This window comes from Rhinatrema bivittatum, chromosome 2 (assembly GCF_901001135.1).
Source record: "Rhinatrema bivittatum chromosome 2, aRhiBiv1.1, whole genome shotgun sequence".
Classification (NCBI taxonomy): Eukaryota; Metazoa; Chordata; class Amphibia; order Gymnophiona; family Rhinatrematidae; genus Rhinatrema; species Rhinatrema bivittatum.
In genome coordinates this window covers 619416794-619432892 of record NC_042616.1, presented here as the reverse complement: position 1 = coordinate 619432892, position 16099 = coordinate 619416794, and the positions used below count along the sequence as shown (strand labels likewise).

The 16099-nt window shown below is 46.5% G+C and overlaps 1 protein-coding gene across 1 annotated transcript in view; it reads right to left on the bottom strand.

Moving 5' to 3' along the window:
* ASXL3 (ASXL transcriptional regulator 3) overlaps positions 1–16099 on the bottom strand; it is a 367079-nt gene that overhangs the window by 51249 nt on the left and 299731 nt on the right. The window contains exons 10-11 of the mRNA XM_029591205.1: positions 6212–6308; positions 5654–5759 (exon numbers count right to left, since the gene is read on the bottom strand). Coding sequence (XP_029447065.1) covers positions 5654–5759; positions 6212–6308 — 203 coding nt within the window. The remainder of the gene's footprint in view (positions 1–5653; positions 5760–6211; positions 6309–16099) is intronic.

The window sequence follows — 16099 nt, the reverse complement described above, 5'->3', positions numbered from 1 at the left end:
CCAGCGGCTTACCTCCGACTAGACCCATAGGCGCTGCCTATCTCTCCTGGAGAACCTTCATCTCCTGTCTCCTTCCAGAGGTCTCCAGTGATCCAGATCCAGGTCTAGTTCATCCATTCCTTATCAGCCGCGCACCTTTGCTAGTGGTGGGCACACCTCTCTGCTATCTCTCCGGGAGACCCTCTGAGGCCCACCTAAGTCCAGGCGGTCCAGGTACCCAAGCCCTCAACCTGTGGAAACTCCGGATTGCTATTGGCGAAGCTCCAGCTAGCTTCTTCTCCTAGTCTGCTCCGCCTCCTGGTGGCAGACACTCTTTGGGTCCGACCAGAGGGCCGTACCAATCCTGCACCAGGCCAAGGGTCCACCTCCAGTGCAACACAACTATAGGCTGTACAGAGATAGGCTTACCTTCTACACTATGGTGATATGTGCCAATAGCACTCAGGTGAACTCTAATAGAATTAGTCTTCAGACCAGTCTCTGACAGGTATAGAAGATAGTCAAGCAGTTTTTGTATGGACTAGGAGAAGGGATCTATGGCCTCCTCCACTTCAGTACATAGGACTTCTAGTGGAAGGCTTTCTAGAAACCACAAGGACCTGAGACACATCTTCCAAGAGATCAAGTGGTTATAGGCTCAGCCTCTTAACGTTCAGGCTGTGAGCGACAGGGCCTGGAGGTTGGAATGCCGCAACCTGCCTCAATCCTGGGTGATAAGATTTGGGGAAGTCCCCAGTCTGATCGGTTTCCTGATGGACATCTCTCGGAGAAGTGGAAACCAGATCTGTCTCAGCCAATAGTAGGCTATGAGGATCATAGTCCCCTTATCCTCGCTCAGCTTCAACAAAGTCAACACTAGTAGAGCTGGAGGATATGCGTACAGAAAACCCTTGCACCAATGGCAGGTGAAGGTATCTGAAACTTGTTTGTCATGTGACCTGTATAGGGACAGAACAGAGGAATCTCCCTGTTCGAAGGTGCTGCAAACAGATCCACCTCCGGGCCTCCCCACAGGCATAAGATCCGATTCTCCAACCCTAGTCCAGAGACCATTCGTGGGGTAGAAGAAACGACTGGGCTTGTTGCTATTGCATTTTCCGTTCTGGCCAGATGCAGGGCCTTCAGCACCATCCCTTGGGAGAGGGCCCATGACCAGATCTGAACTACTTCCTGACACAGAAGGTACAAGCCTGTACCCCCCTGCTTGTTGACATACCAAATAGCCACCTGGCTGTCGGTGTATATGAACACAATTTTGATGGACAGCCAATCTCTGAAAACCAACTGAGCATACTGGACTGCCTGGAGCTCCAGAAGTGGATTTGACACATCTATTCATGGGCAGACCAAAGATCTTGGGTGCTCAGCCCATCAACATGGACTCCCCAGCTCAGGGTGGATACATCCATGGTGAGGACAATTTGGACCCCAGAACTTTGGAATTGGACCCCCATTCCAGACTGGAATCTACCCGCCACCGGGACAAGGAGTCCCAGAGAGATGAGGTGACTTGGATGCAGTCCCAAAGACCCTGAGTGACTTGGCGCCACTGGGACCTTAGTGTCCAATGGGTTTGCTTGCCCAGGGAGTGACATGTACTGTTGCAGCCATGTGGCCCAACAGCCTCAACATGTGCCACACTGAGACCTGTTGACTCTCTTGAATCTCCGCCATGATGGTCATCAAGGTGATGGCTCTCTGTCGCAGCAGGAAGACCTTGGCCTGAGCCATGTCTAGCAGGGCTCCTATGAAGTCCAATTCCAGAGACGGGGTAGCTGATGACAAACCCTAGCGACTCCAGCATCCAGATGGTCAACCGCATGGATTCTTTGGCACCTACCTGAGAAGTGCTCTTGATCTGCCAATCGTCCAGGTAAGGGAAAACATGGACTCCCAGTCTGTGAAGACACACCGCCACCATGGCCAGGCACTTTGTAAAGACACGTGGGGCTGATGTTTTCCGAAATGGCAGAACATGGTACTGGAAGTGCTGCTTTCCCACTACAAATCTGAGATACTTCCTGTGACCTTGGAAGATCTCTATGTGGGTGTTCTCATCCTTTAGATCGAGGGAGCATAACCAGTACCTTTTTTGCAACAAGGGGATCAAGGCGCCTAGAGAAACCATCCTGAAATTTTCTTTTGTGAGAAACTTGTTCAGGACTCTTAGGTCTAAGAAGGGATGGAGTCCTCCTGTTTTCTTTGGAATCAGGAAGTACCGGGAGTAAAATCCCTGCCCTCTTTTCCCTGGTAGGATGGGTTTGACTGCTCTGGCCATTAACAAGGAGGAGAGGTCCGCAAGGAGTACTTCCTGATGCATTACCAGCCACTACCCAACTTAATTAATATGGAACTCTTAGGATACTAAGTTCACCTGAAATCAGGTAAGAAACTTACAGGGTCATTTATCAAAGTGCTATATGGCATTTTCGCATGCAAAAAACACCTTTAACGCATGCGAAAATGCCATTAATGTGTGCAAAAGCACCATAACGCATGGTGTGATGCAAATGAGAAAAAGGGGAGGGATTTTTTGGCCAAGTGGGCTGGGCTCACAGTTTTGTGAAGCTGTATTGCACATTTTAACTACACCTTTTTCATTTGTGTAAAGCTGCGTGATAGGGCTTTATTGTGTTGTTTTTGTTTGCTAAAGCAACTGGAGAGAGAGAGAGAGAGAGAGAGAGAGAGAGAGAGAGAGAGACTAGCCATAATGCCCTCACACTAGATAGGTATTTATATCTCTATGGGAGGCCCACCTAGTAAATCGAGGTGAGGTTTAGGTATTAGTGAAGGGGTTAGGGGCCACTTTGACATTAAAAGTGAGACATACAAACAGAACAGTGCTCTCTTGTGAAGATTTGATGACCTTTGGAGTGAGGAAACTCACCCAAAGATGAGATTTGTTACCCAGGTAGAGAGTCCATCAAGCTAGGTTGAGAGAACATTGCACAAATCTCATCTTTGGGTAAGTTTCCGCACTCCGAAGGTCATCAAATCTTCACAAGAGAGCACTGTTCTGTTCGTAAATCTCACTTTGAATGTCAAAGTGGCCCTAACCCCTTCATTAATACCTAAACCTCACCTCGAGTTACTAGGTGGGCCTCCCATAGAGATATAAATACCTATCTAGTGTGAGGACATTATGGCTAGTCTCTCTCTCTCTCTCTCTCTCTCTCTCTCTCTCTCTCTCTCTCTCTCTCTCTCTCTCTCTCTCACTCACTCTCACTCTCACTCTCACTCACTCACTCACCTTAAAACTACTAAACATGGTCCCCCCAGTGGTTGTATGTAGGAAATACAACAATTCTGGCTCTTATCCCAAAGTACAAAAAAGTTATCACAATTTGCATTTCACATAGGTATTAGCGCAAGTTGTAATAAACTGCCTATTACCATAAAACACACTCCTTTTCCTATTGCATGTTGATACATCCAGGCTGTAGGGACCTAAATTTAGGGCTTTCACTTTTTTTGAAAATCAAACCACAGGTCAGTCATGGAGAAATGTCAGCACATTCTGAAAATCCTTCCTTAGCCTAAGTGAAACTAATTCCTGGACAACAACAACATCCTCGCTCTGGCGCAACTCGGATTCCGTAAATCCTGAAACACAGAATCCCTCCTATTATCACTGTCAGATAACAACCTCTTGAACCTTGAAAAAAAACAGCCATGCTTGATCATCCTCCTCGACTTAACGGCTGCACTTGACACAGTGAACCACGAGATTCTCACAGAGCGATTAACTGAGATCGGCATCAAAAACACAGCCCTAAGTTGGTTCAAATCCTTCCTCCAGAACAGGTACTACAAAGTCAAGATAAACAGCATAGAGTCTCCACCGTTCAGTTCCACCCGAGGAGTCCCTCAAGGCTCATCATTATCCCCAACATTATTCAATATCTACCTGCTCCCGTTATGTCAGCTCCTTACCGATCTTAAGCTAACCCATTACGTATAAGCAGATGACCTCCAAATCCTCCTACCGATTACCGACTCACTGCACAAGACCCTACTCTATTGGAATTCATGCCTACTTTCCATTAATAACCTCCTTTCAAACCTCAACTTGATACTCAACGCCGGCAAGACAGAGTTCCTCCTGATCTCACAAGATGGCAACATCCCGCCAAATAACTCACACCCAGCGACACTTCCACCCTTATCTCCCCGGGTCAGAAACCTTGGGGTAGTCATGGATAATCAACTGAACTACAGAGGTTTCATAAACAACACGGTAAAAGAATGCTACTTTAAACTCCAAGCCTTAAAAAGGTTAAGACCCCTCCTCCATTTCCACGATTTTAGGTCAGTTTTTCAATCAATCATTTTCTCAAAAATCGATTACTGTAACTCACTACTACATGGCCTTCCAGACAACTCTTTAAAGCCTCTTCAGATGTTACAAAACTCAACAGCAAGGATCCTAACAAAGTCCAACAAAAGGGACCATATAACACCCATTCTAAAGAATCTCCACTGGCTCCCAATTAAATTTAGAATCCGCTTCAAACTATTATCAATCATCCACAAAGTCATTCACAACATCACTCCGCTGGACCTCAGGATTCCTCTACAACCTCAAGTCTCCTCCCGTCTGCTGAGATTAGCACAGAGAGGCACTCTACAGGCCCCACCTATCAAAACGTCATTAAAAAAAAGAGCTCTTTCCACCGCTGGTCCCAAACAGTGGAACTCGCTCCCACCTGACCTCGGGCTAGAACAATGCCCAATCACGTTCAAGAAAAGACTCAAGACGTGGTTGTTCTGTCAAGCATTCTCCTAACAATACTCTGCCTCCACAGCTCCCACGGACTGTCCCCACCCAGGGCAACCTCTAAATATCCGCCATCACATTTAATAAAGCCATAGTAGCACTTTTCCCTCTACCCCTCCCTTAGTCAGCCTTCCCCTCGCCAGTTGGCTCTAGGCCCCTCACGTCTAGCTCTTCATACTGTGACTCCTTGTTCTACCAAGTTATTTGTATCCAAGTTTTTTCCACCCTGTTCATTGTAAGACATAACTTATGTCATCATTTTGTTTGATGTTGGAATGTAAACCGAAGTGATTAGTAACTCTGTTACCTGAACCTTGGTATATAAAAGTTATAAATAAAAAATAAATAAATAGTTAGGTATCTCTGTCCAGTTCCCAATGGATATTTCTTTAAAACCCCCAGCACACCTGGCACATTTCATGGCAGCCTCAGGAGAGAGGAATGGGCATGGAAACTGAATGCTCTACCTTTAGAGGTAGTGACTTCAGTCCAAGACAGAGCTACAATGACATCACTCTTGCTATAGCTCTTCAGCAGATAAACAGAGGACCTTGGCTTCCAGCATGGCCAGTCTGGCACATTTCACTAGCACAAAATGTCCTAGAAGTATTTTTTAAGTTAAAAAAACAAAGAAAATGGAAAGAACAAAAAAAAAAACAACCCTAAAAGAAATGGTTTTAAATATCAAATGTCAGAACAGTGAGTCTTGTTGCCAATTGGCCAGTGCAAACATTACTCCTCTGAATGCTTTCTAGATAAGACACAACACTGCTTCAGGGGATGTAAGTTATATGCATTCATAACAGGAAAGCCTGTCCTTCTTTTCACTCTGAAAGAGGGACAGTTGACTTTTTTCTCTCTCTACTTTGCACTCACCTCTCACCATAGAACCTTTCAAAGAATTTTTCTTTCCAAGGTTCTGTTTTCTTTTCCTTTTCGATTTCTTGTCTGATCCGCAACTGCATTTCTGGAGTGAATTCTCCTAGAAAAAAAAATGACAGCCTATTTAGCAAAGATGCTCATACTCAGCAACAAATCAGTCTCCACACCAAACAGGAAGCTGTGGCATGGCCTTGCTTTTACGTTGGGTGCTTCATGCTGTGCAATTTAATGCAGAATAATGCCAAGAAGAATGCTTAGCAGAAATCTGGGTATTTCTGAAGAACTAGGGTGTAACATGGTTACATGGTCATGAAAGCTCACACCAAGAAAATAGAAATTATTAAACTGCATGAGAAGTTTGAGTCTTGCAGCTTTGTAAAATGTTTAGACAAATCTGCATTTGCCGTGGTTTATCTTATGGATGGGTTACGTTAATGCCTCACTGAAACGTTTCTTAATATAATGTATCTCTATTTCCTCAAAAAAAAAAATGTACAGATTCATGAAAAAAAATGTTATTTTTACAAAAGGAAAGAATGGGAGCGTATTCACCTTCCGATAATCGCTGCTTCCAGCCTTGTGCCGCATATGCGAAGAACTCATTATTCAGAGCAGAACTACTGAGGCGCAAAACTCCATCATTTCCCATCTAGAAAACAAGTCAATGGGAGCGGAAGACAGTGTCAGCGAAAATTAGACAAGAGCGAACAAAAAAAAATAAAAATAAATATATATATATATAGCAGTCCCCCATATATGAGATTTCAATGTTGGAGAAAGAGTAAAAGAATGACATTTTCATTCAGGTCATTCTAGCAAGTGAAAGTACTCTCTTACAGCCAACAGAGTGATGGCCACCTTTCAGTAGCACTCACCAATACACCTATTTACCCGGCACCTGAATGGCGCCGCCATAGCACTACCCTTGCTATTTTATTGTAATAAACAACCCCCATGCAAAGTCTGCACACATCAGGCATTTCTGTTTAGAACACAGCCCAGAAACATTTTAACGCAAGGAAAGTATTTACGCAAAGTTCTCTGCACTCGAGTCCAGTTCATGATGGATGCCCCACTCTAAGATGGGATATCTTTCTAGTGAAGAACTAGAATTATATTCCATGTTAAGAGACCCCTTGCATTTAAAATCTCAAGTATGCTACACTACAAAACATCCTAGCTTAAGTCATTAATTCACAACATAAGATAGCCATGTTACTACCATTCACTGGACAGTCCTGTTAGTTTAGTTTGAAAGCAGATTACAATTTTTGTATGCCATGTCCCAACCTGAAGCCATCCCGTCTCTCTCCCCTTATAATATCAACCCTGAGGATACAGATATTTGTCAGGGATTCAGCTCGATTCCAATGGACAGAATTAAAGGTCGCTAATGGCAGGGACATTAAAGATTTTACATTTTATGCTTACCAAAAAAAATAAATTCCAGGAGTCGTTCATTATTTTTTTTTTTTTTTGTAAACAAACAAATAAGGTGCCACAATATTCACTGGAAATCTATATTTTCAATAGTGTTCCTTGGGGCATTGGTAGGTCTTAGCACAAACACACATGCACCCAACTCTAGATTTGAGAATATCAGACAATCTGAGGTACAAGGTTGTCTCCCCTAATGGTCTGTTTGGGTGCAGTGCCAGACACAGGCATACACAAACTAGGCAGCTGTCCAGGGCCCAGACAGAAAGGGGGGTCTCAAAAACTGTAGGTGTGCCGACGGCGGCCTAAATTCTGTCCACATGAATAGACAGTGCAGGGGGGCCCAGGAAAGAAGAAAAGCAGGCCCTGCCACTCTGAACAGCAGAGCACCCTGAAGCAAAGGGAAGAAAATCAGCATCCCTGTCACCAACTCTCACATGAGCTTCCTGTAACCAAGTGTGAGTGTGGCCACCGCAGAGTCTGTAAAAATGCAGTGCTCCGTTCCTGACCCCCTCTCCCCCAGCAGGCCTGGCACCGACTTTCCCTCCTATTACTGCCACTGCAGGGGCTCAGACCAACCTAAAGAGATGAGGGCTGGAGACTGCAGGGATAGGGGAAAGGTGGAAGGATGCAGTAAGGGGGAAGGAAGGAAGCAACCCTCATGGGGTGTGTGTGTGTGTGTGGGTGGGGGTCGTTCAGTAGGGAGAAGACCCAGGAAAAGGCTATGGGGGACCCGATATTAAAAGTTCACACAGGATTTCCAGGAGTCTAGATATGGCGTTGCCTGGGTGACTTCTAATTGAGTCTCTGGTGCTGTAGCGGACAGTGCTATAGACTCTCAGGCTTGTCTTAAGGATGCCGAAGTTTCTAACATGAAAGGGAGATGCTCCATTGGTAATCTTTGCCCAAGAAAATAATACAGCTAAACAGAAGAGCAAAATTAGGATTTGGAGAAATGTAAAAGAAACCAGTTTCTAAATACACTATTAATTTTCATGGCCTTTAAGGGAAACTGTCCAATAGATAGAATATTTTAATGAACTGAAACAACCAACATTTCTTGACAGCTTTTTTTTGTTTGCTGTTGTTGTGGCTTGCATCACTATTATAGCAAAAAAAAAATAAAAAAATCTGTTCTGCTGTGTTGGTGGTCAGAGGAAGCCTCATTGTTTGCTCAATGGAAAGATTTAATGCAACAGAATTCGCAGTTGGAAATGATATGGAAAAGGGAAGAACCACTCAATGGTCGTTCCTCTATCTGAGAGTTACTACGATCTGCGCTCTAAGGGCCGGATTTTAAGAGGTACGTGCAGGCATACATTTGTGCGTGCAACTCGCGCACACAAATGTATGCTCGGTTTTATAACATGCGCGTGCAGCCGCTCGCATGTTATAAAATCCAGGGTTGGCGCGCGCAAGAGGGTGCCCACTAGTGCACCTTGCGTGTGCCGAGCCCTAGGGGAGCCCCGATGGCTTTCCCCGTTCCCTCCACCCCCCACCTTCCCCTCCCTTCCCCTACCCCGCCCCCCCTAAACCCCCCCTACCCTTGTTTTACAGCGTTGCGCCTGCCTCTGGGCAGGCGTAGGTTGTGCGCGCAGGCTCAGTGCTGGCGCACAATCCCCCGGCCTAGCAGCCCTATGAAGGCCTCTGGCCATGCTCCCGCCCCGCCCCAGACCGCCCATGCCCCACCCCTTTTTTCAAGCCCCGGGACATATGTGCGTCCCGGGGCTTGCGTGCGTCACCGGGCCCATGCAAAATAGGCTCGGTGTGCGTAACCCCCTTGCGCGCGTAAGGCTATTAAAATCTGCCCCTAAGGTACTACTTGCTACCTAAGGAACAAAAGGGGGTGGGGTATTTTCTTTACACTTGAGGTTGTTTAAATTAATTTGGGCAGCGCTCTGGCTGATCATTTATGTGCATATGGCGAGTGGGTGTGATTGTGTATTGGCTGTGTGTGCGGGTTAGGGGGAGGGGGTCCTTGCTTGTTGTATAAGGAAAAAACTAATGAGTCGATACTATGTTGTTTTGAAGCTAATGTAAATGACTTTGCTGTCATGGTTGTTTAAAGCTGTTCTGTCTAATGACTCAATAAAGAGAATTAAAAAAAAGGCAAAAAAACTAAGGCAAAATGATGCCTGAATATCACACATATGCACAAGCACTCAGAAGGTTCTTTTTGAAAAATACACAATCCCCAAAGTTTACTCCGGTGCCATGGGGCCAATTTCAGTGACCCCCCTTCGCCAACCTTCTTTAAAATCAGTCTAAAGAATATATAGCTGAAACTTGGAAAATATTTTTTTCTTCTTTTAATTAAACAAAAAATGTGACTACTGTTTTAATGCAAACCCCTGAAGGCCTGTTGACGTTCCTCTGTCACAATGGATTGGATGTTTTAAGTTTTGCTTTAGATGTTGCCACCTTTCATGAAAGACCACACTCCTTTCTTACCACCCACAACCTCACTTTCAGGTAAAATATTTGAAACTATGGGGATTACCCATCCAATCAGGGTTTGCCCACAGACCGGAAGGAAAAGCTAAGGTGGCAAGAGGTTGCACATTTTAAATGCAGGTAGGTTAGATTATAGGGAGGGCAAATTTCAGTAGCAGCTGGAACATTTATTATAATCCCTTGTCTTCTTTGTCTCTACCAAGAGTAGGCATAGGCAACTCTTGGCCTCAGTGCCGCAAACAGCTCTGGTTTTCAGGATATCCGTAATGAACGTGCATTTGCATTCACTGCCTCTACTGTATGCAAATATATCTCATGCATATTCAGTATGGATATCCTGAAAACCACGTCTGCTTGTGGCACTCTAGAGTCATAAGTAATTTATCGGTCCACACTGAGCGGTGTGGCGAGCAGGATGTTACCAAGTTAACTTTAGAACTGTAATTTCCCCAACCACACCTTATCCATCTAATTGTATCCGGAGAGCACTGAATCATCGGCACAACCCAGTTAAATTTAAGGCCCCCCCCGCCTCTTTTTATCCGACTAAATTTCACAAGGGTGTTAAAAGTTACCAGGGTAAAGTATCCCCACTCGCTGAGTTAGCCGGACAAACTCTTTTGAATACTGACATCTTACATGTTTTTAAGGGGCCAATTTTCAAAGGGATTTCCTGCGGGTAATCAGGTGTTTACCCGCAGAAAATATGGCCCATAGGAAAAATGGGTGGTGCTAGGGCTGGCGGAAGTACACAAGGGGATTTGATCATGATATCCTTGCGCCTGCTTCCTCCTTCTTTTCCCACCTTACTTGCAATTTTGGTTGGCTTATATTAGACCCTTAAGAAAGAGCTTTGGGACACTGTGTAATTCATCTTTAACATGGAAAGTCCACGCATAAGCAGAACAGAAATGTCTGTTTAAATTAAATTAAATACTTTGCACCTGCAAAATATGTGAAGAAAGAAGTCTCCTTATCACACAAGCCAGTTGGCAGACACATTTTTAAATTGAAACTTCACAGGCAGTTTCCTTTTAAATGACCGCTTGCAACACCTGTTAACCTGTGGAAATCCCTTTTAAAATTATGTTAGTTTTGAAACAAGCGAGAGACAGTGAGGTCCATATTCAAAAACCAGCTGAACAGGTAAGATAACTAGGTAAATCTATCTGGTTACCTTCATCTGGATATTCAGTGGCATATATCCACATAAAAATGCTACTGAATATCAAACTAAAACCAACCGTTTAAAATTTGAGTGGCTAGATTTAGTGCAGCTGGGGTTACCTGGCTAAACAGCCAGTTAGCGCTGAAAATCAGCATTAATGGATACTTTTTAAGTCTAAAAACAAATAAAGCGGCAATCCCTGATCCCCCTCCCTCCTGTTGCAGATAAATATTGGGGGGGGGGGGGCGGTGTGCCTGCCAGCCTCCCATAAAAGCCCTCCTACCTCCCAGGTGCAAGTTAAAGTAGCTTGGGGGTGCCCTGACCCTGTAATTACAAAAGGTGGTCCGGCACAATCCCCTTCTAAATATTTAACTATAAAAAAGAGAACCATTGCCCCGTACCTGCGTCGCAAGTATGCAAATGAGCGCCTTTGCTCCTTGCTCCACCCCTACACTGTCATGATTGACAGCAGGAAGGACAAGAGCAATCCTAGGAGCTGCAGTTGAGGACAGAGCGCAGTGCCGGCAGGCCCCCACACTCCGCTGCCGGAGGAGAGACAGAGACCCGCAGTGGCACTGAAGAGGCCAAAGTACCATTGGGGCTCCCACCGACAGAGGAGACACAGACACCCAGCTCCTGGTGGCTGAAAAAAGAGAGAGAGAGAAAGCCTTAGTGGCACTGGAGAGGCTGGAATACAGTGGGTCCCCCACCACCTGCTGGCGCAAGATGGAGAGACATCTGCAGCAGTACTGCAAAGGATGACGTGATGGCGGGGATCCCATCCCCGCTGTTGGAGGATGGAGAGAGTCCCGTGGCAGCAATGGAGAGACCAGAATGCCAAAGGGGCACCCATCTCCCCGCTGGTGGAAGAGACAGAGATCTGTGGCTGCCAAAGAGAGCACTGTTATTTATGGGGAGGGAAGAGGGAAGTCCTCATAGATGGGTGACATCATCAGATGGAGCACGGAAAATGTTTGTTAAAGTTTCTAGAACTTTGACTGGCACACTAAGCATTCCCAACACGCCACTATCCGTGCGTCCACATGAGGTCCCACTTCGGTCTCGTAATATAGAATTCACGAACAAAAAAATAAAATAAAACGCAGGAGAACCCAACTCTGCGGGATGGTGGGTGGGTTTCCTGAGGATTTACATCCTGCTGAGCTAGAAGAACACCTGTTACAGGTAAGCAACTCTGCTTTCTCCTAGGACAAGCAGCATAGTAGTCCTCACAGATGGGTGAATACCAAGTTACAAGCTGCTCCCCAATAGAACAATGACCAACAGTCCCTAACTGGGTGTCAACGGGCACAACAAACTACAGTGCTGTTGGTAACAGAGGGAAGCAGCCCGGTCTCAAATTATAGGCCTCAGGTAGGGAGAGCTGGGTTTCAGCCTGGAAGAGGTTGCGAAGGACAGATTGGCCGAAGCTACTGTTCTGCTGACCATCCTTGTCCAAGCAGCAGTGGGCAACTAACGTGTGTAGAGAGCTCCATGTCATAGCCCTGCAGATTTCAGTGATGGGAACTGCCCATAAGTGGGCCACCGAAACCACCATGGCTCTCACAGAGTAAGCTTTAATACAGCCTCCAAGCTGAAGGCCCGGTTGTGCATAGCAGAAGGGGATTGCTGCTTGCCAATTGAACAGAGTATGCTTGCCCACCACAACTCCCAATCTACTTTTGTTGAAAGATATGAAGAGCTGAGTGTAATGTCTGTGCCCTGCTGTGCACTCTAGATAGAAAGCTAAGGCCCTCTTGCAGTCCAACGTGGGTAGAGCCCTTTTACCTTTGAAAAAAGGTGGGCAGAATGATGGACTGATTGAGGTGAAAATCAGTCACCACCTGAGGCAGGAACTTGCGGTGCATATGCAGGACCACCCATAAAGGACCATTCCGGGAACGGTTCTATTTGAAGGAATTCACTTGGCTACGACGCATCTGAGGGGCAGGCTCAGTGCTGCAGAGATCCTTAATCAGGAATGTTCCAAGGTCTGGTACCTTCTGACTACCCGAGCCTGAGCTAGCTTTCTATGGGAAGTAGAGGCCCATCCAGTCAGCAGCAGCAGATGCCCTCAAGGAAAATTTAAAACTCGGATTTATTGAAGATACATAGGATACTCTTGTCATACCTACATTATAGAAGAACAGTCAAACTGTTCTAGATTCTTGGTGCCCCAGAGGGGGTAGATGGCCTCTAGGGCCACCATACCAGAGGGATCAAGGAAGCAATAGCACTGGCTTATCTGTTAGGATGGCAAGCTCTGGTAGAGCTCCAGGCTTACTCTACAAGGGCGCGGGCCCCATCCTGGGTGGAGGCACATCAGCCTCCCCAGAAGAAACTGGCAAGGCAGCGGCATGGCCATCTTTGCACCTTCTTGAACACAATAAATAGGTCATACATTCCAAGTCATTCGCTGCCTTTGAAGCCAGGATTGATGAGTTCTTGGAGGAGATGTCCATTGACTGCTATTGGTCGGGTTTACTTAGGAAATGGCCACTGCTATTAATTGAATCAGCAGCATGGGATTTTCTTAGGGTTTGGTTAATTGCCAGGTTCTTGTGGCCTGGTTTGGCCTCTGTTGGAAACAGGATGCTGGACTTGATGAACCCTTGGTCTGACCCAGCATGGCAATTTCTTATGTTCTTAACTGCGTACGCACCTCTATCATGAAAGAATTTTGTGTAGGGCGGATACGTAACCATGCCTGAAGCTCGCTAACCCTACGAGCCGAAGTGATCGCCACCAGGAAGAGAAACTTCCAGGCAAGGAACTTCAGATTGCAGGAGTGCATAGGCTCGAAAGGATCTCACATAAACCACGCCAACACCACGTTGAGGTCCCAGGACACAACAGGAAGCCAGAAGGGGGGCTTTGGTTGAAGCAAGCCCTGCATAAACCGACCTACTATGGGTTGCACAGAAATGGGTGCACCAGCATCACCCTGATGGTAGGCACTGATGGCACTCAGGTGGACCCTGACCGAGGTGGTTTTCAGCCCAGCTTTGGAGAGGTGCCACAGATAGTCCAGTAACGTTGGAGTGGGACAGCCGAAGGGATCGAACGAAGCCCCCTGCACCAAACTGAGAACCTCCTCCATTTCAGTCAATAAGACTTCCTGGTTAAAGCCTTCCTGGAAGCTACCAGCACCTGGGACATGGCGTCAGAAAGGTCCAGGGGCTGCAAGACTAGGTGCTCAACATCTAGGCCATCAAGGACAATACCCGGAGTTTTGGATGGCGCAGTCTGCTCCGATCCTGCATTATCAGATCGGGAGAGGACCCCAGATGGATAGGCTCTCTGACTGACAGGTCCTGAAGGAGCGGGAACCATACCTGTCTGGGCCAGTACAGGGCCTTGAGAATCATGGTCTCCTGGTCTTGCTGGAGCTTCAAGAGAGTCTTCATGACTAGCAGAAGAGAAGGACATGCGTACAGGAGACCTGTGCCCCAATGCTGGGCAAAGCAGTCCGAGGCTGGAAGTCTGTTCATCCTGAACAGGGAGCAAAATGTACTCAACTTGCAGTTGCAGGGGGAGGCAAAGAGATTCATATCCGGCTTTCCCCACTGGCTGAAAATATGGGCCGCTACTGTTGGATCCAGTGACCACTCGTGCGGCTGGAATGTACGACTCAGACGGTCTGCCTCCACGTTCATTGCTCCGGCTAGGTACATCGCTCTCAGGTGCATACCCTGCAATAGAGCCCAGGACCAGATCTGCACTGCCATGTGACAGAGGAGGAACGACCCCATGCCTCCCTGCTTGCTGATGTGCCACATTGCCACTTGATTATCTGTCCGGATCAGGACTGCCTTGTGGGACAAACAGTCTCGAAACACCCAAAGGGCATAACGAATCACCCAAAGCTCCAGGAAATTGATCTGATATAGAGATTCCCTGGGCCGTCCACCGACCCTGCGTGTGGAGGTCCACATGCACCCACCAGCCATGGGGGGAGGCATCGGTGGTAAATCTTCTACATTAAATATTGGGAAATTCCCCAAGCCTGTGGTTGCCAAGTACTGTTGTCAGTAAAAGATTAGCCTTCTCTCCATGTGCCTGATATCTATCCCTTCCAAAGATGTGATGAGTGCACTGCCTTAAAAAAACAGTCACAATAATAAAGATTCAGCTGTAGAAAACAGTCAGCATCTTTACAATACCTGCTTAGCCAAGTTTTATTTGTTTTCCTTCCACAATGGGGCCCGGGACATCCCCTAGTCCGGGCCTGGTCGGTGCCATTTTTCAAAATGGGGTCGACCTGACCTTGCCCCTATCACATGATTGGAGCAAGATCCGAGGATCGGACCTAAGCCACATGGCCTAGATCCAATCCTTGGACTTTGCCCCCGTTACATGATTGGGGCAAGGTCAGGTCAGCACCTTTTTGAAAAAATGGTGTTTCTGACATTAGGGGGATGGGAGAGTGGGGGAGGTAAGGGGGGCACTATACCCCCAATGATTTGGCTCATTATCGGGATTAGAGGGTGAGGGCTCAGGGTCAGGCTTGAGGACTTTGGAAAGGGGGGTGGGGGGGGGGACATGTTTTATTGAGGATACGGTTGGGGGAGGCTGTTATCCTGTGTGGGTTTACATTTATTTTTTAAACTTTGTGGTGTCAGGGATGCCTCGAGTGGTGGCTCTGGGTTGAGCCTGGAGTCATCTTTGACCCCTGTTCAAATTCCTTTTAGCTGACCAACTTTTCATTTTGCATGACCGGAAGCTCAGGACCCGCTCCAGTGTTAGATTTAATGAAACCTAGGGAGGTGTTGTTAATTTATCCCGGCTCACCACATTCTCAGATGGCTGCAATAAATAATCAACATAGAATAGCTTAGTAATGAGCTGCTGTGCAAGGATTTGCATTATTCATGCATGCAAAGTAGCTCATTGAAATGTGGGAAGGAAACTGGGCAGGGCCATGCAAAGTACTGCACATGTGCGATATCGCTATGAAAGGGATCTATTGTACAATATACTCTGTTTAATGCGGATTCAAGCCTTATCATGGCTCCCAGTAAGTTTATACCAGAGGCAATGGAGGGTAACGTGACTTTCCCAAGGTGACAAGGAGCAACAGTGGGATTTGAAACGGTGGTTTCCTTGATTCATAGCCCATTGCTCTATCCACTAGTCTACTCCTCCATTGTTGCCTATCCTCCCCCTCAGCTCCTCTGACTCCCTCACATACAACCTCTTCATAGCAACCTCTGTCCCACTCTGACATCATTTCTGTTTTTTTAACTATCCCCCTTTGCACATCACTGCCCCAAGAAGCATTCTTGCTCTGCTTCTCCTTCAAGCACTCACATGCAGATAATTTACGTACGCAATTGTGACGTGTCTGTAATAACCCTTAGTTTGAGGGTTAATTTTATAAC